Source organism: Salvelinus fontinalis, chromosome 3, assembly GCF_029448725.1.
Source record: "Salvelinus fontinalis isolate EN_2023a chromosome 3, ASM2944872v1, whole genome shotgun sequence".
NCBI classification, from domain to species: domain Eukaryota; kingdom Metazoa; phylum Chordata; class Actinopteri; order Salmoniformes; family Salmonidae; genus Salvelinus; species Salvelinus fontinalis.
In genome coordinates, this window is record NC_074667.1 from 58,245,737 (window position 1) to 58,265,601 (window position 19,865).

At 44.0% G+C, this 19,865-nt stretch overlaps 1 protein-coding gene across 2 annotated transcripts; it reads left to right on the forward strand.

The window, feature by feature from the left end:
• Positions 1 to 93: 93 nt before the first annotated feature.
• Positions 94 to 19,777, forward strand: LOC129851186 (hepatocyte growth factor-like protein). Of its 2 annotated transcripts, XM_055917554.1 has the most exons (18): positions 94 to 360; positions 964 to 1,108; positions 4,948 to 5,063; positions 5,190 to 5,304; positions 5,429 to 5,565; positions 5,833 to 5,953; positions 8,234 to 8,352; positions 8,472 to 8,643; positions 10,158 to 10,288; positions 10,569 to 10,671; positions 10,835 to 10,971; positions 11,243 to 11,275; positions 11,457 to 11,574; positions 12,244 to 12,321; positions 12,525 to 12,671; positions 12,942 to 13,048; positions 17,177 to 17,319; positions 17,736 to 19,777. In XM_055917554.1, the coding sequence occupies exons 1-18, from the start codon at positions 306 to 308 to the stop codon at positions 17,895 to 17,897; spliced, it is 2,139 nt and encodes a 712-aa protein (XP_055773529.1). In that variant the 5' UTR covers positions 94 to 305; the 3' UTR covers positions 17,898 to 19,777. The 2 variants fall into 2 exon arrangements, with proteins under 2 accessions (XP_055773529.1, XP_055773530.1); XM_055917555.1 differs by lacking the exons at positions 94 to 360; positions 964 to 1,108 and adding an exon at positions 3,564 to 3,653.
• The last annotated feature ends 88 nt before the right edge of the window (positions 19,778 to 19,865 follow it).

A 19,865-nucleotide genomic window follows, 5' to 3' on the forward strand; every position in this document is an offset into this window, starting at 1 on the left:
TTAATGGACTTATCGATTGGTTGTCTTTTTGGGGTAAGCGGCTCTGTTTGATTAAGCTTGTTACATGTTCACGTGTGGGTGGACGGGATAAAGTCATTATTCACACTGATTTCGTAACTTTGGATTTTCCTGTCCAGTAAACACCACAATATATTGTTTTTATCGGCTTCTTAATTTTTCGCCGTGTTCTACCCTAATCAATTTCGTTGAAACACGACAACCAGAGCCTAGAGGAACTCCAGAACTGACAAAAAAATCCTCGTATCTGCTTCCATTCAGCACTGCTCTCATTCTTTACTTTAGCCATGCAACTCATTATTTCCTGTGTTTTCCTGGCATTTTGGAGGGGATTGGTCATAGGTAAGAGAAAAAACAACGTTTTTTGTAATTCTATTTTGGAGATAATTGACAGTAGAATAATGTGCCAATTAGTATCTATTTTAATGTAACTGGAATTGGTTTATTGATTTTATTGTTGAGTTGTTGGTCAGCTCATTTTACTAAGGAATAGTATAGAAGTGACTGCAGCAAAAACAATTAGGTGGCAGTTTAGTTCGCTTATTAATGGGATCAGTAATGTATACTGTAATTTTACTGACTGCATTCTGTCAAATGGGTGATTCTGTCAGTTGAAGAGTTTTGATAGGGGAAAGGAGACACTTGTCCACCTGTGTAAGCTTCACAAAAATGGTGTAATGGTCCAAAGGTCTTATGTGCCCAGTCAGACCCATGCACAAATGTTGTTCAGGAGAATAGCTGACACACAGACAGCTGGGTACACAACACATGTCGTACTTTTCAGAATTCAGTAAATAGGCCTAGTGGTTGTAAGTTAGAACTTATAACCAAAGCCTTTCTGAAACAACCCTAATTTGTAATAAACTCCAGTAAGATAGTGGTTAGATTGAATGAATAACAAGTCCCATTAGGCATTAGGACTGTGTTTTTTGTGTTTGGCCATAGGGTCCCGCTGCCCTCTGAATGACTTCCAGCGTTCCGAGGGAAGGGAACTGGTTCCTACCTCCTGGAACTCTGCACGGGTGCTGATACTCCCAGGGCTGACGCTGGATGACTGTGCCAGACGATGCTCAAATACACTGGACTGCAGGTACCCTGGAGTGTTGTACGACCTCACTACAACACCTAGCAATCTTAGCGGTTAAGGTGTTGGACACAGGTTTGAGTGCCAGTCAGAGTACCCCCGAATTCTTTAAAAATATAACACAAGCTTACATGAAAACTCCTTGGACAAGGAAGCGTGCAGGTAAGATCATGGTCAACCCTGGACACCCCATCTTTTAAAGACTATTCACTGGCAGACGGTTAAGGGGCCATATTCAATCAACATTGAGGAAGTTCATCTTGACAGTGTGATTGCAATTTAAAGGCTGCATTCATGGTAAAGGCTGCATATGTCGGCTCAATCGGAAATTACCTTTAAATTTCTAGCACGGAATCTGTAACGCTTCAGCTTTACAGAATGAATAGAGCCCTAGGTCAATCATGAAAAAAATGGCCTCCACCTGAACAGTTTCTTCCCCCATGCTGTGGCCCTCTTCTTCCCCCAATCTGTGGCTCTCATCAACCGGCCAGCGGGCTCATAGGAATTACACTATATATACACAAGTATGTGGACACCCCTTCAAGTTAGTGGATTCAGCTATTTCAGCCACACCCATTGCTGACAGGTGTATAAAATTGAGCACACACCCGTGCAATCTCCATAGACAAGCATTGGCAGTAGAATGGCCTTACTGAAGAGCTCAGTGACTTTCAATGTGGCACCGTCATAGGATGCCACCTTTCCAACAAGTCCATTTTGGACATTTCTGCCCTGCTAGAGCTGCCCCGGTCAACTGTAAGTGTTGTTATTGTGAAGTGGAAACGTGTAGGAGCAACAACGACTCAGCCACAAAGTAGTGGGCCACACAAGCTCACAGAATGGGACCGCCGAGTGCTGAAGCGCGAAGAGCTTAAAAATCGTCTGTCCTCAGTTGCAACACTCACTACCGGGTTCCAAACTGCCTCTGGAAGCAACATCAGCACAATAACTGTTTGTTGGGAGTTTCATGAAATGGGTTTTCATGGCCGAGCAGTCGCACACAAGCCTAAGATTACCATGCGCAATGCCAAGCTTCGGCTGGAGTGGTGTAAAGCTCGCCGCCATTGGACTCTGGAGCAGTGGAAACGCATTATATTGAGTGATGAATCACACTTCACCAATGGGCGAATCTGGATTTGGAGGATGCCAGGAGAACGCTACCTGCCCCAATGCATAGAGTCAACTGTAAAGTTTGGTGGAGGAGGAATAATGGTCTGGGGCTGTTTTTCATGGTTCGGCCAAGGCCCCTTAGTTCCATTGAAAGGAAATCTTACCGCTTCAGCATACAATGACATTCTAGACGATTCTGTGCTTCCAACTTTGTGGCAACAGTTTGGGGAAGGCCCTTTCGGTGTGGAAGAACTGGCCTGCACAGAGCCCTGACCTCAACCCCATCGAACACCTTTGGGATGAATTGGAACGCCGACTGTGGGCCGGGCCTAATAACCCGACCTCACTAATGGTCTTGTGGCTGAATGGAAGCAAGTCCCCGCAGCAATGTTCCAACATCTAGTGGAAAGCCTTCTCAGAAGAGTAAAGGCTGTTATAGCAGCAAAGGGGGATCAACTCCATATTAATGCCCATGATTTTGGAATGAGATGTTCGAGGAGCAGGTGTCCACATACTTTTGGTCCTGTGGTGTAAGTGACTTTGCATTGAACCAATTACTACTGTACCTTGTCATCAATGACCTCTAATACAAATTTGCACTATACTGCATTTGCACCAGTGAGGCTGCTGAGGGGAGTACAGCTCATAATAATGTCTGGAACAGAGTGAATGGAATGGCATCAAACAGATAGCGTGTTTGATGTATTTGATACCATTCCACTCATTCCTCTCTGGCCTGTCTTCCCCAATTAAGGTACCACCAACCTCCTGGGATTTGCACTATGTAGACCTCTGAACAACATTGTATATATTTGCCATGGCAACATCCCTCCCTCTGCCTATATTTTATTTATTTATTTAACCCTTATTTAACCAGGTAGGCAAGTTGAGAACAAGTTCTCATTTACAATTGCGACCTGGCCAAGATAAAGCAAAGCAGTTCAACACATACAACAACACAGAGTTACACATGGAGTAAAACAAACATACAGTCAATAATACAGTAGAAAAATAAGTCTATATACAATGTGAGCAAATGAGGTGAGATAAGGGAGGTAAAGGCAAAAAAAAGGCCATGGTGGCGAAGTAAATACAATATAGCAAGTAAAACACTGGAATGGTAGATTTGCAGTGGAAGAATTTGCAAAATAGAAATAATGGGGTGCAAAGGAGCAAAATAAATAAATAAATAAATACAGTAGGGGAAGAGGTAGTTGTTTGGGCTAAATTATAGATGGGCTATGTACATGTGCAGTAATCTGTGAGCTGCTCTGACAACTGGTGCTTAAAGCTAGTGAGGGAAATAAGTGTTTCCAGTTTCAGTGATTTCCGTAGTTCGTTCCAGTCATTGGCAGCAGAGAACTGGAAGGAGAGGCGGTCAAAGGAAGAATTGGTTTTGGGGGTGACCAGAGAGATATACCTGCTGGAGCGCGTGCTACAGGTGGGTGCTGCTATGGTGACCAGCGAGCTGAGATAAGGGGGGACTTTACCTAGCAGGGTCTTGTAGATGACCTGGAGCCAGTGGGTTTGGCGACGAGTATGAAGCGAGGGCCAGCCAACGAGAGCGTACAGGTCGCAGTGGTGGGTAGTATATGGGGCTTTGGTGACAAAACGGATGGCACTATGATAGACTGCATCCAATTTATTGAGTAGGCTATTGGAGGCTATTTTGTAAATTACATCGCCGAAGTCAAGGATCGGTAGGATGGTCAGTTTTACAAGGGTATGTTTGGCAGCATGAGTGAAGAATGCTTTGTTGCGAAATAGGAAGCCAATTCTAGATTTAACTTTGGATTGGAGATGTTTGATGTGAGTCTGGAAGGAGAGTTTACAGTCTAACCAGACACCTAGGTATTTGTAGTTGTCCACGTATTCTAAGTCAGAACCGTCCAGAGTAGTGATGTTGAACGGGCGGGCAGGTGCAGGCAGCGATCGGTTGAAGAGCATGCATTTAGTTTTACTTGTATTTAAGAGCAATTGGAGGCCACGGAAGGAGAGTTGTATGGCATTGAAGCTCGTCTGGAGGGTTGTTAACACATTGTCCAAAGAAGGGCCAGAAGTATACAGAATGGTGTCGTCTGCATAGAGGTGGATCAGAGACTCACCAGCAGCAAGAGCGACATCATTGATGTATACAGAGAAGAGAGTCAGTCCAAGAATTGAACCCTGTGGTACCCCATAGAGACTGCCAGAGGTCCGGACAACAGGCCCTCCGATTTGACACACTGAACTCTATCAGAGAAGTAGTTGGTGAACCAGGCGAGGCAATCATTTGAGAAACCAAGGCTGTCGAGTCTGTCGATGAGGATGTGGTGATTGACAGAGTCGAAATCCTTGGCCAGGTCAATGAATACGGCTGCACAGTATTGTTTCTTATCGATGGCGGTTAAGATATCGTTTAGGACCTTAAGCGTGGCTGAGGTGCACCCATGACCAGCTCTGAAACCAGATTGCATAGCGGAGAAGGTATGGTGGGATTCGAAATGATTCTAAATTCAAAATTATATAGAAGTATCCCCTCTTTAAATGGTATATTCCCACTGCAATCAGCCTAAACTCCAGTTTTATGTTTACTGTACCGATATTGAATACTCTGTATGATGCCTATGTGGACTTGTGTTTCTATTCTGTTTGTATATTGTCTGTTGCTGGCAGCACCTTCTCACTAAGGCAAATTCTGGGTATTCCATGTGTAAATGTACTTTGACGAATGAAGGAGGTTCTAATTTCACCAGAGCCTTCAACTACGAGACGCGTCCCTCCATCACCTGTAAACAGCTGCCATGGGTGGAGGATGGCAGCAACGCAGAGGTCAAGAGGAACGTCAACTGTGACCTTTATGAGAAGAAGGGTAAGCTTTGTGGTCAAAGTGAGGTCATGTTCTGTGTCATTTATGTCATTTTATACAAAATGTGTTGTGTTAGTAGTATGCTGTGATTTTAGTTTGAAAATACCTATTTTTTTCTGTGATGTGCAGTCTACGTTAGAAAGTGCATTGTGGGTAAAGGAGAAGACTATCGAGGCAAGGTGTTCATGACAAAAAGTGGCCATACTTGCCAACAGTGGTGGTCAAAGTTCCCACACGATCACAGGTAATATCATCCCATCGATTTCTGAGAGTTGTAGTTTGGAAGCTGAAAACATGACCCAGAAGAATATATAATACGATATGTCTCTGTCTCTCTCACACACATGCTGTTTCTAAACTTGTCATAGATGGACACCCACAGCCACTAATGGCTTGGAGCTGAACTACTGCAGGAACCCAGATGGGGACCGCATCGGGCCGTGGTGCTACACCACTGATCCAGAACGGCGTTATGAGACCTGCAATATCCCCCACTGCAAAGATGGTACATCCCATTCTGTTCAAAAGTTCCAGCAGTTGAAGGATTGCAACTGCAAATGTTTCTAAAGTTAATGTCATAACACTATGTGTGTATGTATTGTATTTTAACTTATTATCTGTTAGGCACAGTGGACATGTCTGTTAGGCACTGTGGACATGTCTGTTAGGCACAGTGGACATGTCTGTTTTGATCACAGAGAACATGTCTGTTTTGATCACAGAGAACAACACAGTGTTGTTACAAATTGTTTGTGTTTGGGTTTGTGCACAGAGGTGTGTATCACATGTAATGGGGAAGACTACAGGGGTCAGGTTGACCACACAGTGAGTGGCAGAGAGTGCCAACGTTGGGACCAGCAGTACCCACACCAACACATCTACCAGCCTGAGAAGTATGTCTGTCCACCCAGCGCTATTATCTAAAACCACCACCACTACAACCACCACCACTACAACCACCACTACAACCACCACTACAACCACTACAACCACCACTACAACCACTACAACCACCACTACAACCACCACTACAACCACTACCACCACTACAACCACCACTACAACCACTACAACCACTACCACCACTACAACCACCACTACAACCACTACCACCACTACAACCACTGTAACCACCACTACAACCACTGTAACCACCACTACAACCACTACCACCACTACAACCACTATAACCACCACTACAACTACTATAAACACCACTACAACCACCACCACTACCACTACAACCACCACCACTACCACCACTACAACTATTATAACCACCACTATAACCACTATAACAACCACCACCACCACTACAACCACAACCACTACCACCACTACAACCACCACCACAAACACTACCACCACTACAACTACCACCACTACAACCACCACTATAACCACTACGACCACCACCACAACTACTATAACCACCACTACAACTACCACCACTACAACCACCACCACAACCACTACCACCACTACAACTACCACACCACCACTACAACTACCACCACCACAACCATTACAACCACTACTACCACTCTACTCTTTTACATGCTTTTTGTTGTAGGCCTACATGCCTTTGTACAGTGCATTTGGAAAGTATTCAGACCCCTTCACTTTTTCAAAATGTTGTTACGTTACAGCCTTATTCTAAAATTGATTAAATCGTTTTTGTCCCTCATCAATTTACACACAGAACCCATAATGACAAAGCGAAAGCAGGTTTTTATCATTTTTTGCAAGTTCATATTTTTTAAATACCTAATTTACATAAGTATACAGACCCTTTGCTATGAGACTCGAAACTGAGCTCAGGTGTATCCTGTTTCCATTGATCATCCTTGAGATGTATCTATGACTTGATTAGAGTCTACCTGTTGAAAATGATATTGATTGGAGATGATTTGGAAAGGCACGCACCTGTCTATATAAGGTCTCACCGTTGACAGTGCATATCAGAGCAAAAACCAAGCCATGCGGTCAACTGAATTGTCCGTAGAGCTCCGAGACAAGATTGTGTTGAAGCACAGATCCGGAGAAGGGTACCAAAACATTTCTGCAGCATTGAAGGTCCCCAAGAACACAGTGGCCTCCATCATTCTTATATGGAAGAAGTTTGGAACCACCAAGACCCTTCCTAGATCTGGCTTCCCGGCCAAACTAAGCAATCAGGGGGAGAATGGCCTTGGTCAGGGAGGTGACCAAGAACCTGATGGTTACACTTACAGAGCTCCAGAGTTCCTCTGTGGAGATGGGAGAACTTTCCAGAAGGACAACCATCTCTGCAGCACTCCACCAATCAGGCCTTTATGGTAGTGTTAGGCTCTAATTTTCAGAGTAAAAACTCTACGGACACTATGAAATCTTAACCAAGTTTATTCTTCCCAGAGGATCAATACAGCTGCATTAGACAAAGACCTTTTCACACAAGCACTGATATTTAAGCCTTCCTCCTAGGCTCCTCCTACACATCTGAACAAACATTGTATTTTTACTGCTAAGCAGGACACTAAGTGATACGGGCCATAAACTTTAATTTCTCCCTTAACGTGACCTGACCTGATCTCGCCCCCTTCATCACTAATCCATGGCTCTCTCTCTCTTATCAATGCCTGTCACATGTGATCTCTTTCTCTACACTCAGTACATTCCAAGCTCAATTGCCCCCATCATATACTTTCCTCTTACAGATAATCATTAACCTCTGGTGTAGACCCTCGGCTATGGCACCCCTCGTTTCTCTATTACAGCTAATGATTAATAAGAATTTAAAGTTCATAAATCCAAACCTGTCAGTAGAGTGGCCACTCCTCAGTAAAAGGTGCATGACAGCCCGCTTGGAGTTTGTCAAAAAGGCACTTAAAGGACTCCCAGACTGATGAAACCAAGATTGAACTCTTTGGCCTGAATACCAAGCATCATGTCTGGAAGAAACTTGGCACCATCCTTACGGTGAAGCATGGTGGTGGCAGCATCATGCTGTGGGTATGTTTTTCAGCGGCAGGGACGCTGTGAAGGGGTTTGAATACTTTCCGAATGCACTGTATACGGCCAGTATTACTCCTGTCTAATCAATATTTAGTACTGTAACAGAGTAGAGAACAATCAATCATTCCAATTGAGAAGTTCCTAACATTGTGCTGGAATATTGTACATGTGCATTCCAGGTATCCAGATAAGAGCTTGGATGATGACTACTGCCGTAACCCAGACGCCTCCCCTGTTCCCTGGTGCTACACCACAGACCCTGATATGGAGAGAGAGCGCTGCGAGATCAGCAAGTGCTGTACGTCTTTCCCCCTCATACATCCACCCAGTCTATTAATTCACACTATTCCATTGTTATAACAATGTAATACAATCTATATTGACCCTCATATTGTCACCTTTCTCCCTTCCCTCTAGCTGTGGTTACAAAGAGACGCCTCCGGTCCAGCTACACCACAAACTGTTTCCGTGGTCGCGGGGAGGATTACCGCGGTAAAGTAAACGAGACGACCGGCGGTATCGCCTGTCAGCGTTGGGACGCCCAGTACCCGCATGAGCACCCCTTCTACCCAAACACCTACGAATGCAAGTAAGCCAGAAAAACAGGCGAAAGAGGAATGGATGGATGGATAAAGGGATGAGAGGTGGGACTGATGGTTAAAGGGATGAGAGGTGGGACTGATGGTTAAAGGGATGAGAGGTGGGACTGATGGTTAAAGGGATGAGAGGTGGGACTGATGGTTAAAGGGATGAGAGGTGGGACTGATGGTTAAAGGGATGAGAGGTGGGACGGATGGTTAAAGGGATGAGAGGTGGGACGGATGGTTAAAGGGATGAGAGGTGGGACGGATGGTTAAAGGGATGAGAGGTGGGACGGATGGTTAAAGGGATGAGAGGTGGGACGGATGGTTAAAGGGATGAGAGGTGGGACGGATGGTTAAAGGGATGAGAGGTGGGACGGATGGTTAAAGGGATGAGAGGTGGGACGGATGGTTAAAGGGATGAGAGGTGGGACGGATGGATAAAGGGATGAGAGGTGGGACGGATGGTTAAAGGGATGAGAGGTGGGACGGATGGTTAAAGGGATGAGAGGTGGGACGGATGGTTAAAGGGATGAGAGGTGGGACTGATGGTTAAAGGGATGAGAGGTGGGACGGATGGATAAAGGGATGAGAGGTGGGACTGATGGATAAAGGGATGAGAGGTGGGACTGATGGTTAAAGGGATGAGAGGTGGGACGGATGGTTAAAGGGATGAGAGGTGGGACGGATGGTTAAAGGGATGAGAGGTGGGACGGATGGTTAAAGGGATGAGAGGTGGGACGGATGGTTAAAGGGATGAGAGGTGGGACGGATGGTTAAAGGGATGAGAGGTGGGACGGATGGTTAAAGGGATGAGAGGTGGGACGGATGGTTAAAGGGATGAGAGGTGGGACGGATGGTTAAAGGGATGAGAGGTGGGACGGATGGTTAAAGGGATGAGAGGTGGGACGGATGGTTAAAGGGATGAGAGGTGGGACGGATGGTTAAAGGGATGAGAGGTGGGACGGATGGTTAAAGGGATGAGAGGTGGGACGGATGGTTAAAGGGATGAGAGGTGGGACGGATGGTTAAAGGGATGAGAGGTGGGACGGATGGTTAAAGGGATGAGAGGTGGGACGGATGGTTAAAGGGATGAGAGGTGGGACGGATGGATAAAGGGATGAGAGGTGGGACGGATGGTTAAAGGGATGAGAGGTGGGACTGATGGTTAAAGGGATGAGAGGTGGGACGGATGGTTAAAGGGATGAGAGGTGGGACGGATGGTTAAAGGGATGAGAGGTGGGACGGATGGTTAAAGGGATGAGAGGTGGGACTGATGGTGAGTGGTGGTATGAGGAGTGAAGTAAAGTTTATTGAGATGAGTATCTACATGAATGGCTGATCTTGGGTCTAGTTATTTATGTTCCTAGAGTACATTTACAATATAGTCATAGCAGAATCACGTGTCCAGAGCGACTGAGAGTCAGTAGCATACATCCAACATACTGTATTTACCCATGAATAATGATCCATGTGTTTTTGTGTGCTATACTTATTGTCTGTACTGTACCATTGCTCCCAGGGGCTTGGAGGAGAACTACTGTCGTAACCCAGATGGATCCGAGGCGCCCTGGTGCTTCACGTCTGTGCCTGAGATGAGGACGGCTCTTTGTTTACAGATCAAACGCTGTGCAGACGACATTGAAGCTGAGGGTACACTGCCCTCTGGTGTTTCAATGGGCCCGATGCTCTCTCAATGCAATCTAGGTTCCTCAAACACAAGTCTACTTAATAACACAAAGAAGGGGTTGGGGGTTACAATTCCAGTAGTTTTGTAAGGTTAACCAAATTCCAATTGCACATTTTTTTAATTGAAAGCATTAGAGAGAAAGGGAATTGGAATGTTAGTGTATTGACTGGAATTCAAATGGAATTGATCCCAACCCTGGTATCTGTAATCATGTTTTTTTTGTCCTTTTTCCCCACACCCTAGATTGCTACCATGAAAATGGTAAAAACTACAGGGGTGTAGTCCGTAAGACGCGTAAGGGTATCATCTGTCAGAAGTGGAGTGTCAACATGCCTCACAAAACAAAGTATGAAAAATGTAATAAATCATGAATTCATAAAAGGCAGGTCTATTTGGTTTTGTCAAAGAGGGAAACTGAATATATATTTATTTCTGGGATAATATCATGTGTTTGTATTAGTGTCTCCTGGGCCATGCATAGGTAGGTTTACTGTACTGTGGTTTTCCAGGATAAACCCAGGGACCCACCCTGATGCCAACCTGACAGAGAACTACTGCCGGAACCCAGATGGGGACCAGCACGGACCCTGGTGCTACACTACTGACCCCAAAACAGAGTTTGACTACTGTGCCATCAAGCAATGTGGTAAAGATTCCCCTCCTCCCATAACTCTGTGCCCTCAGGCATCACATTCCTCTCTCCATATCGTTCTCTTGTTACTCTGTCACTCATCATCTCTTATCTCTATGCTCTAATAGTAGGCCTAATATTATTATTAATATTAATGATAACAATATTAACTTACTAACACTATAAAGCTATTTTCATACATTTTGCTCAAAGCACTAATCCCTCTATGGGTTTGTGTTGTTATAAACTGATTAAATAATTATTCTGGTTATTGTTGTTTGAACAGCTGGGGAGAAAGTGTCCATCATTGAGCCATCAGGTGAGTTTTTAAAGGGATATGTAACTACAATGAAAAATAAGTATTTTCTGGAAGTGGACCTGTGTATACAACTTTACTCATCAACTTGTGTGTGTGTGTGTGTGTGTGTGTGTGTGTGTGTGTGTGTGTGTGTGTGTGTGTGTGTGTGTGTGTGTGTGTGTGTGTGTGTGTGTGTGCACAGAGATTGTGGAGTTTAATGAGTGTGGAAAGAGAGAGGATCGTTTGGCCAAGAGCCCAATACTGCGTATTGTTGGTGGGCTTCCTGGAAACTCTCCCTGGACAGTCAGTCTCAGAGACAGGTCAGTCTGAGACAGCCGTCTTCATAACCTCTCTGTCTCCCCCTGTAAGAGCCCAGTCTTCATCACCTCTCTGTCTCCCCCTGTAAGAGCCCAGTCTTCATCACCTCTCTGTCTCCCCCTGTAAGAGCCCAGTCTTCATCACCTCTGTCTCCCCCTGTAAGACCCCAGTCTTCATAATCTCTCTCAATTAAATTCAGTGCAGTGGACTTTATTGACATGCCAAGTAAAATTACTTACATTGTCAAAGTATACATATAACAAAAATGGTGGGACCAATAGCAATAAGGCATCGATAATCTCTCTCTCTCCCCCTGTTAGAGCCCAGTCCTCATAACCTCTCTCTCTCTCTCTCTCCCTGTTAGAACCCAGTATTCATAACCTCTCTCTCACCTTGTTAGAGCCCAGTCCTCATAAGCTCTCTCTCTCTCCTTGTTATAGCCCAGTATTCATCACCTCTCTGTCTCCCCCTGTTAGAGCCCAGTCCTCATAACCTCTCTCTCTCTCCTTGTTATAGCCCAGTCCTCATAACCTCTCTCTCTCCCCCTGTTAGACCCCAGTCTTCATAACCTCCCTCCCTCCCCTTGTTAGAGCCTAGTCTTCATAATCTCTCTCCCTCTCTCCACGTTAGAGCCCAGTATTCATGACCTCTCTCTCTCTCCTTGTGTGCAGGAAAGGAAACCATTTCTGTGGAGGCTCCCTGGTTAGCGCCAAATGGGTGATCAGTACTAAGCAGTGTTTCTCCTCTTGGTATGCTTTATGATTTATAAAGCATTTACATGTTATTGTTGTTTTTTCAAACACAGTAAAATGAAAAAAAAGTGTCAAATCCAATACCTTTTAAAAGAACCAGATCTAGACTCTAAAACAACAAGCCTAAAATAACCTCAAATGGTATAAATCTCTTGAATGTGATGAGGATCGTTGGTCAGTGTGTGTTCCTCTATGTGCAGCTATGTTGACCTTCCGGGGTACTCGGCCATGATGGGGACATTGTTTCGTAACCCCATAGTAGGAGAGCCAGACCGACAGACTATCCCTCTCACCAAGATCGTCTGTGGACCCTCTGAGTCCCAGCTGGTCATGCTACAACTGGAATAGTGCGTACACACACAAACACGTGCATGCAGCGACACACACACACACACACACACACACACACACACACACACACACTAACCACATACGGTACACACGTACAGTATATCGTACACATACAGTATATCGTACACATACAGTATATCGTACAGTACCTAAGCAATATTATCATACCACTTTTCCAACTAGACCACCCAATATGATTTAACAGAAAACCCATTTAAATCCACATTCAGCTGTCTGATGCTCTTTCTCCTCTTGCTCTTCCTTAGCCATGCCCAGTTTAACGAGCGTGTGTCTCAGATATGCCTGCCCCCTGAACGCTACATAGTTCCAGAAGGAACCCTCTGTGAGATCGCAGGCTGGGGGGAAACTCAAGGTAAAGTAGAGCTATGCTCATAATTGTAACACTTCAATATTATTTACTCACATTCCTCCATATGAATCTTTAAAGGCACCCACCAGAGGGCAATGCCGCTCCTATTTCGGTGTAATTCCTGCTTGTTTAGGTTCCACCTCCGAAGAATGACACAGGTTACTTATACATACAGTATTCACTAATTGGGGGTGGGAAAGAACGTTGTGGGAATTTCCATATGGAGTCAGTGTAGCTATCAGGCATGCTAACCTTAGCTAGCCAACTTGCTAACCTTATCTACCTAGCTAAAGTTATCAGTTGTTGCTGTTTTTTTTATTTTATATTACACCGTATTCAAAAGATTAGCAAGTTGGCTAGGCTGGTTCTGGCGCAGGATTTGTCATAAGCATTTAGAGAGAACTACTTGGAAACTAGTGTCTTTGATTTCGCCATCTAATGTTATCTCCAAAGTTTTGGCATCTTCCCTAAGACACATGCATTTTTGTACATTGTAATGGACACGGTGCAACCTTTTGTAGGTAGGCTTCTGGCAGGCTTTGGCTGCAGCACAGAAATGCCAAGTCCTTGCTCATGGTTCTCACAAAGGAAGTGAAATGATAGACTTGAATGACTTTGCTCCTGATTCACGTCTCAAATAACATGTAACAACACCCTGAGCACATCGGACACAAAATACCAATACAAATGTAACAATAGCACAACAAAATAAACAAGTTCCTTGAATTGTCTTTTGTGGGTGCCTGTTCATTATACGATAGACAATTATATATATACAGTTCCAGTTAAAAGTTTGGACACACCTACTCATTCAAGTTTTTTTTTTTTACAATTTTATACGTTGTAGAATAATAGTGAAGACTTCAAAACTATGAAATAACACATATGGAATCATCTAGTAACCAAAAAAGTGTTAAACAAATCAGAATCTATTTTAGATTTTAGATTCTTCAAAGTAGCCATAATATGGACTTGGTCTTTTACCGAATAGGGCTATCTTCTGTATACCACCCCTACCTAGTCACAACTTAACGGATTGGCACAAACACATTAAGAAGGAAAGAAATTCTACAAATTAACTTAACAAGGCATACCTGTTAATTGAAATGCATTCCAGGTGAATATCTCATGAAGCTGGTTGAGAAAATGCCAAGAGTATACAAAGCTATCATCAAGGCTACTTTGGGTGGCTACTTTGAAGCTTCTAAATATAAAATATATTTTGATTTGTTTAACACTTTTGTGGTTACTACATGATTACATATCTGTTATTTCATATATATATATATATATATATATATATATATATATATATACAGACTAGGAAAAAATATGTGAAAATTGACAAATTATCCAATAGATTATGTAAATTGTCTGGTAAAAAAAGTGGAGGTGCTAAGGCAAAAAGCTGTTTGGGTCATTCATGAATAGGAAGAACTTTGCAGGTGTTTCTGATTTAATTGCTGGTTGGTGGTAACACTGAAATAAAATCTAGCCCTGAAAAGAAACGTCATATCATAGGGGAAACACTGACTGTCACGCCTACTCCCGCTCCGGTGCTCAACGTCGTTAGTCATCTTCATTACGCACACCTGCTCTCCATCATTACCCACACCTACTCCCCATCATTACCCACAGCTGCTCCCCATCATTACCCACACCTGCTCCCCATCATTACCCACACCTGCTCCCCATCATTACCCACACCTGCTCTCCATCATTACCCACACCTGCTCTTCATCATTACCCACACCTGCTCTCCATCATTACCCACACCTGCTCTCCATCATTACCCACACCTGCTCTCCATCATTACCCACACCTGCTCTCCATCATTACCCACACCTGCTCTCCATCATTACCCACACCTGCTCCCCATCATTACCCACACCTGCTCCCCATCATTACCCACACCTGCTCCCCATCATTACCCACACCTGCTCTCCATCATTACCCACACCTGCTCTCCATCATTACCCACACCTGCTCTCCATCATTACCCACACCTGCTCTCCATCATTACCCACACCTGCTCTCCATCATTACCCACACCTGCTCCCCATCATTACCCACACCTGCTCTCCATCATTACCCACACCTGCTCCCCATCATTACCCACACCTGCTCCCCATCATTACCCACACCTGCTCCCCATCATTACCCACACCTGCTCTCCATCATTACCCACACCTGCTCCCCATCATTACCCACACCTGCTCTCCATCATTACCCACACCTGCTCTCCATCATTACCCACACCTGCTCCCCATCATTACCCACACCTGCTCTCCATCATTACCCACACCTGCTCCCCATCATTACCCACACCTGCTCCCCATCATTACCCACACCTGCTCCCCATCATTACCCACACCTGCTCCCCATCATTACCCACAGCTAGACTTCATCATCACCTTGATGACCTTCCCTTTATTTAGCCCTCAGTAGCCTCAGTCATCAGGCAGTATTGCTTTGTTTTCATTCACGGCTTCTCGTGTTTTGTTTATCTTCTGCGCCTGCTTCCTGACTCCCGGCGTATACGTGACATTTGCACAAACAAAAATCAAAAGTCTTCACTTCGGATTTCCCACTTCAAGCCCAAATATATCATAATTTGACTTGAACAGTGACTTATTGACAATAATCATTGTGCAACATCATGTGCAAGATATGAGCACCATCTTTCAGTTACATTTTTTTAAATTTCTGCTCTTGTGGTAGTTTAAACTTCCATATATTAGCCTCATCATATTTCTCCTGTTGTATTCATTATATCTTTCCTTCATAATGTCCTTTTATATACCACCATCCTATAGCTGCATTACAAATCAAAGGAAGAGGCGTTGCCGTGCCTTCTTCACGACTGTGTTGGTGTGTGGGGACTATGTAAATTCCTTAGTGATGTGGACACTGAGGAACTTGAAGCTTTCGACCTGCTCCACTACAGCCCCATCGATGTGGACGAGGCGTACTCGGCCCTCCGTTTCCTGTACTCCACGATCAGTTCTTTTGTCTTGTTGAGGGAGAGGTTGTGTTCCTGGCACCACACTGCCAGGTCACTGACCTCCTGCCTATAGGCTGTCTCAACTTCGTCGTTGATCAGGCCTACTACAGTCGTGTCGTCAGCAAACTTAATGATGGTGTTGGTGTCCTGCGCGACCACACAGTTGTGGGTGAACCGGGAGTTCAGGAGGGGCCTAAGCACGCATCCCTGAGGGGCCCCCTTGTAGAGAGTTAGCATGTTGAATGTGTTGTTGCCTACCCTCACCACGTGGGGGCGGCCCGTCAGGAAGTCCAGGATCCAGTTGCAGAGTGAGGTGTTCAGTCCCAGGGTCTTGGCCTTAGTGATGAGCTTGGAGGGAACTACAGTGTTGACCTGTAGTCAATGAACAGCATTTTCACATTGGTGTTCCTCTTCTCCAGGTGGGAGAGGGCATTGTGGAGTGCAATAGAGATTGCGTCATTTGTGGATCTATTGGGGCATTATGCAAATTGGAGTGGGTCCAGGGTGTCTAGGATGATGGCGTTGATGTGAGCCATGACCAGCTTTTCAAAGTATTTCATGGCAACAGATGTGTACTACGGGGCAATAGTCATTTAGGCAGGTTACCTTGGCGTTCTTAGGCACAGGAAAAATGGTGGTCTGCTTGAAACATGTAAGTATTATAGACTGGGTCAGGGAGAGGTTGAAAATGTCAATGAAGACACTTGCCAGCTGGTCAGTGCATGCTCTGAGTATGCGTTCTGGTAATCCGTCTGGCCCCGCGCCCTTGTGAACATTAACCTGTTTAAAGGTCTTACTCACATTGGCTATGGCGATGCTCTCATGCATGGTTCAGTGTTGCTTCCCTTGAAGCGAGCATATGACCAGGGCCCGAGTTGACCCAGGTCAGATTACATGGTCAGGAAAAACATCTGAACCAAATTTATGAAATGTTTTCTGCCCTTGAAGTTATAAAGTATCTGCTTTACTAATGTAGCATGTAAATTAGAGTGTTTCAGATCCTGGACCAAAAGATAGTGTTGTTATTTCCAGTACCACTCAGCATATGTCCTCCTCTTCCTCATTGTCTCGTTCTCTCTATCTCATCCTCCTTTCCCCCTCTTTCCCTTTCTCTCTCACTTTCTTAGGCACTTCTACAGATGACTCTGTGCTCAATGTGGCTCAAATACCCGTTCTAAGCAACAAGGATTGTAACAACTACTTCCGGGGTCGTGTTCGGGAGAACGAGATGTGCACCAACTCCTTCCAGGGTGGGGTGGGTGCCTGTGAGGTAGGTTCCGTGTGTTTCTGAGTTGTAGGATCTGTCTATGAGCAATGGTTTGTTTGTATGAGAGAGACTGAGATTGATGGTGAGCGAGAATGATAAGATAACTTTATTTTAGGATATTAATTATGTGACACAGCCAAACTCAACATGTATAGATGAATGATCTTAATTTGAGCCAGTTTGCTACTGAAGGAAAATAATCCTGCAGCAATGTGAATTATTATGTGGATTATAATTAATGGAAATATTTGTAGGGGTTGATACATTTTTTGTAAGGAAAAATCAAGTCTGAAATTTAAAACTTCAGAAGCCTTTTAAACCTCAAATAAACTACACGTTTTAATTGTCCCACATAGCAGGAAAGTTCTGCTGTGTGACAATGATCTAACAGTGATGTGTTCTTTCAATGTGACCCCCAGAGAGATTATGGGGGCCCTCTGGCCTGTCAGAACAGTGACTGCTGGGTGCTTGAGGGAGTGATCATCCCCATGAGGCGCTGTGGACACCCAGGCCAGCCTAACATCTTCATCCGTGTCTCTGTCTATGTGGACTGGATTAAGAAGGTCATGGAGATGGCTTAGCCACAAATACATGATGTCACCAAGCAGTGACTGGCTCTATGTTCTACTGGACTGCAATACATTTATCCACTTTCACCCCCCTACCCATAGCTCACAATCCATGACCACCTAATTGTGATCCGTGACCGTCTACATACAATTAGTTAATATACACTTGAGTATATCAGATATTAGGAACAGTATTGATTTGCCCTCAGAAAAGTCTCAATCCTTCGGGGCATGGACTCTACAAGGTGTCGAAAGCATTCGACAGGGATGTTGGTTGACAGCAGTACTTCCCACAGTTATGTCAAGTTGGCTGGATGTCCTTTGGGTGGTGGACCATTCTTGATACACACAGGAAACTGTTGACCGTGAAAAACACAAACCGATGCACACGGCACCTACTACCATACCCTGTTCAAAGGCACATAAATATTTATTCTTGCCCATTCCCCCACTGAATGGTACATAAACACAATCCATGTTGCAGTTGTCTCAAGGCTTAAAAATCCTTCTTTAGCCTCTGTCCTCCCCTTTGTCTACACTGGTTGAAGTGTATTTAACAAGTGACATCAATAAGGGATCATAGCTTTCACTTGGATTCACCTGGTTAGTCTATGTCATGGAAATAGCAGGTGTTCTTAATTGTTTGTACACTCGGTGTATAATGTTGTGTGTTATTCTACAATCTTATGACAACAATATAAGATAAAAATAACAATGTTTTCCCTTGTCTTCTGTCTACGTGTGATCAAAAACAATATTAGGCATTTTGATCTGAACAAAATAACTATAATCTTGTGGTGATTACATTACATATTGAACCTTGGCACTGACTTCAGGATGTGCTTGTGAAGGACATGCCTCCTTAACCTCATGCTTCTCAACAGCGTTCCCACACCCTTCACTAAAACTGCTGACTACCAACCCCTCCACCCCCCCACCCACCCCCCTTCCAGTATCCGATGGAGCTCCAAAATACCAAAATATCCAGCCTCTAAAGAAATCCCTCATCTGCCTTTTTTTATGCCTGCCCGCACCTCTAAAGACATGCCTTTGTGCCTCATGCAGAATAGTATGCGTTGCACATTCTTTCTGGTTCTATAGGAGGAGTTTTGTAACTCGGTCCTGATGAGCCCACGGAATTCAGATTAAATACACCTCAAGATCAGAGTCCAGCGGAATCTCACACACCAGCCTGCAGAGGGGCAGTGAACTAACTCTCTCCCTGTCTCTCGCTCTTGCAGTCTCTCCCTCTCTCTAACACTCACTCAAACACACACACACACACTTTAGCACATTCTTATTATTATACACAGACAAATATAGATACTCGCATATCCACATACAGTATTCACAAATACACACGTACTCATTTACACATAGAACCAAGATAATTAAACAGACTTTGTGCACTCTGATTCAACAAATAAGTTTAGCAAATGACTGCTGATTTTACTGGCTTCGGTCAGTTTCAGTGGCAGTTTGGCAGTTCATGCTGCTCACTTTCGTGAAATTATGTTTATAATAGATGACTAATCAAATACTTATATGACTTATAGTTCTCATTTATACTGCAGATAGTTGACTAAATTGTTTATAAATGAGTAACAAAGGAACTCAAAAAATCTCAAGTCATGCCCTCTTCTGACTATATTTTAGGTTAAAGCATTTTATTCCATGTGGCAGAGAACTTGTAATTTCAATTGATCTTATCAATATGAATATATCACCTTGTTTTGAGCAAGCTGACTCATTTGGCTAACATGCCTTTTTAGGTCATATGGGGTTTTCTTTTCTGTAAATTAGTTTTCTTTTCATAACTGTTTGAGTAATTCATTGTTATTCTCAATAACCCATACCTGTATACGTGTAGCCTATAAAGCATTTTCATTATGCGTATGAGTGTTTTCAATTTAAATGTTTTTAATTTTTTATTCTACACTGTAAAAAACAAGAAGATGTTGATTCAACATACAATTGTAT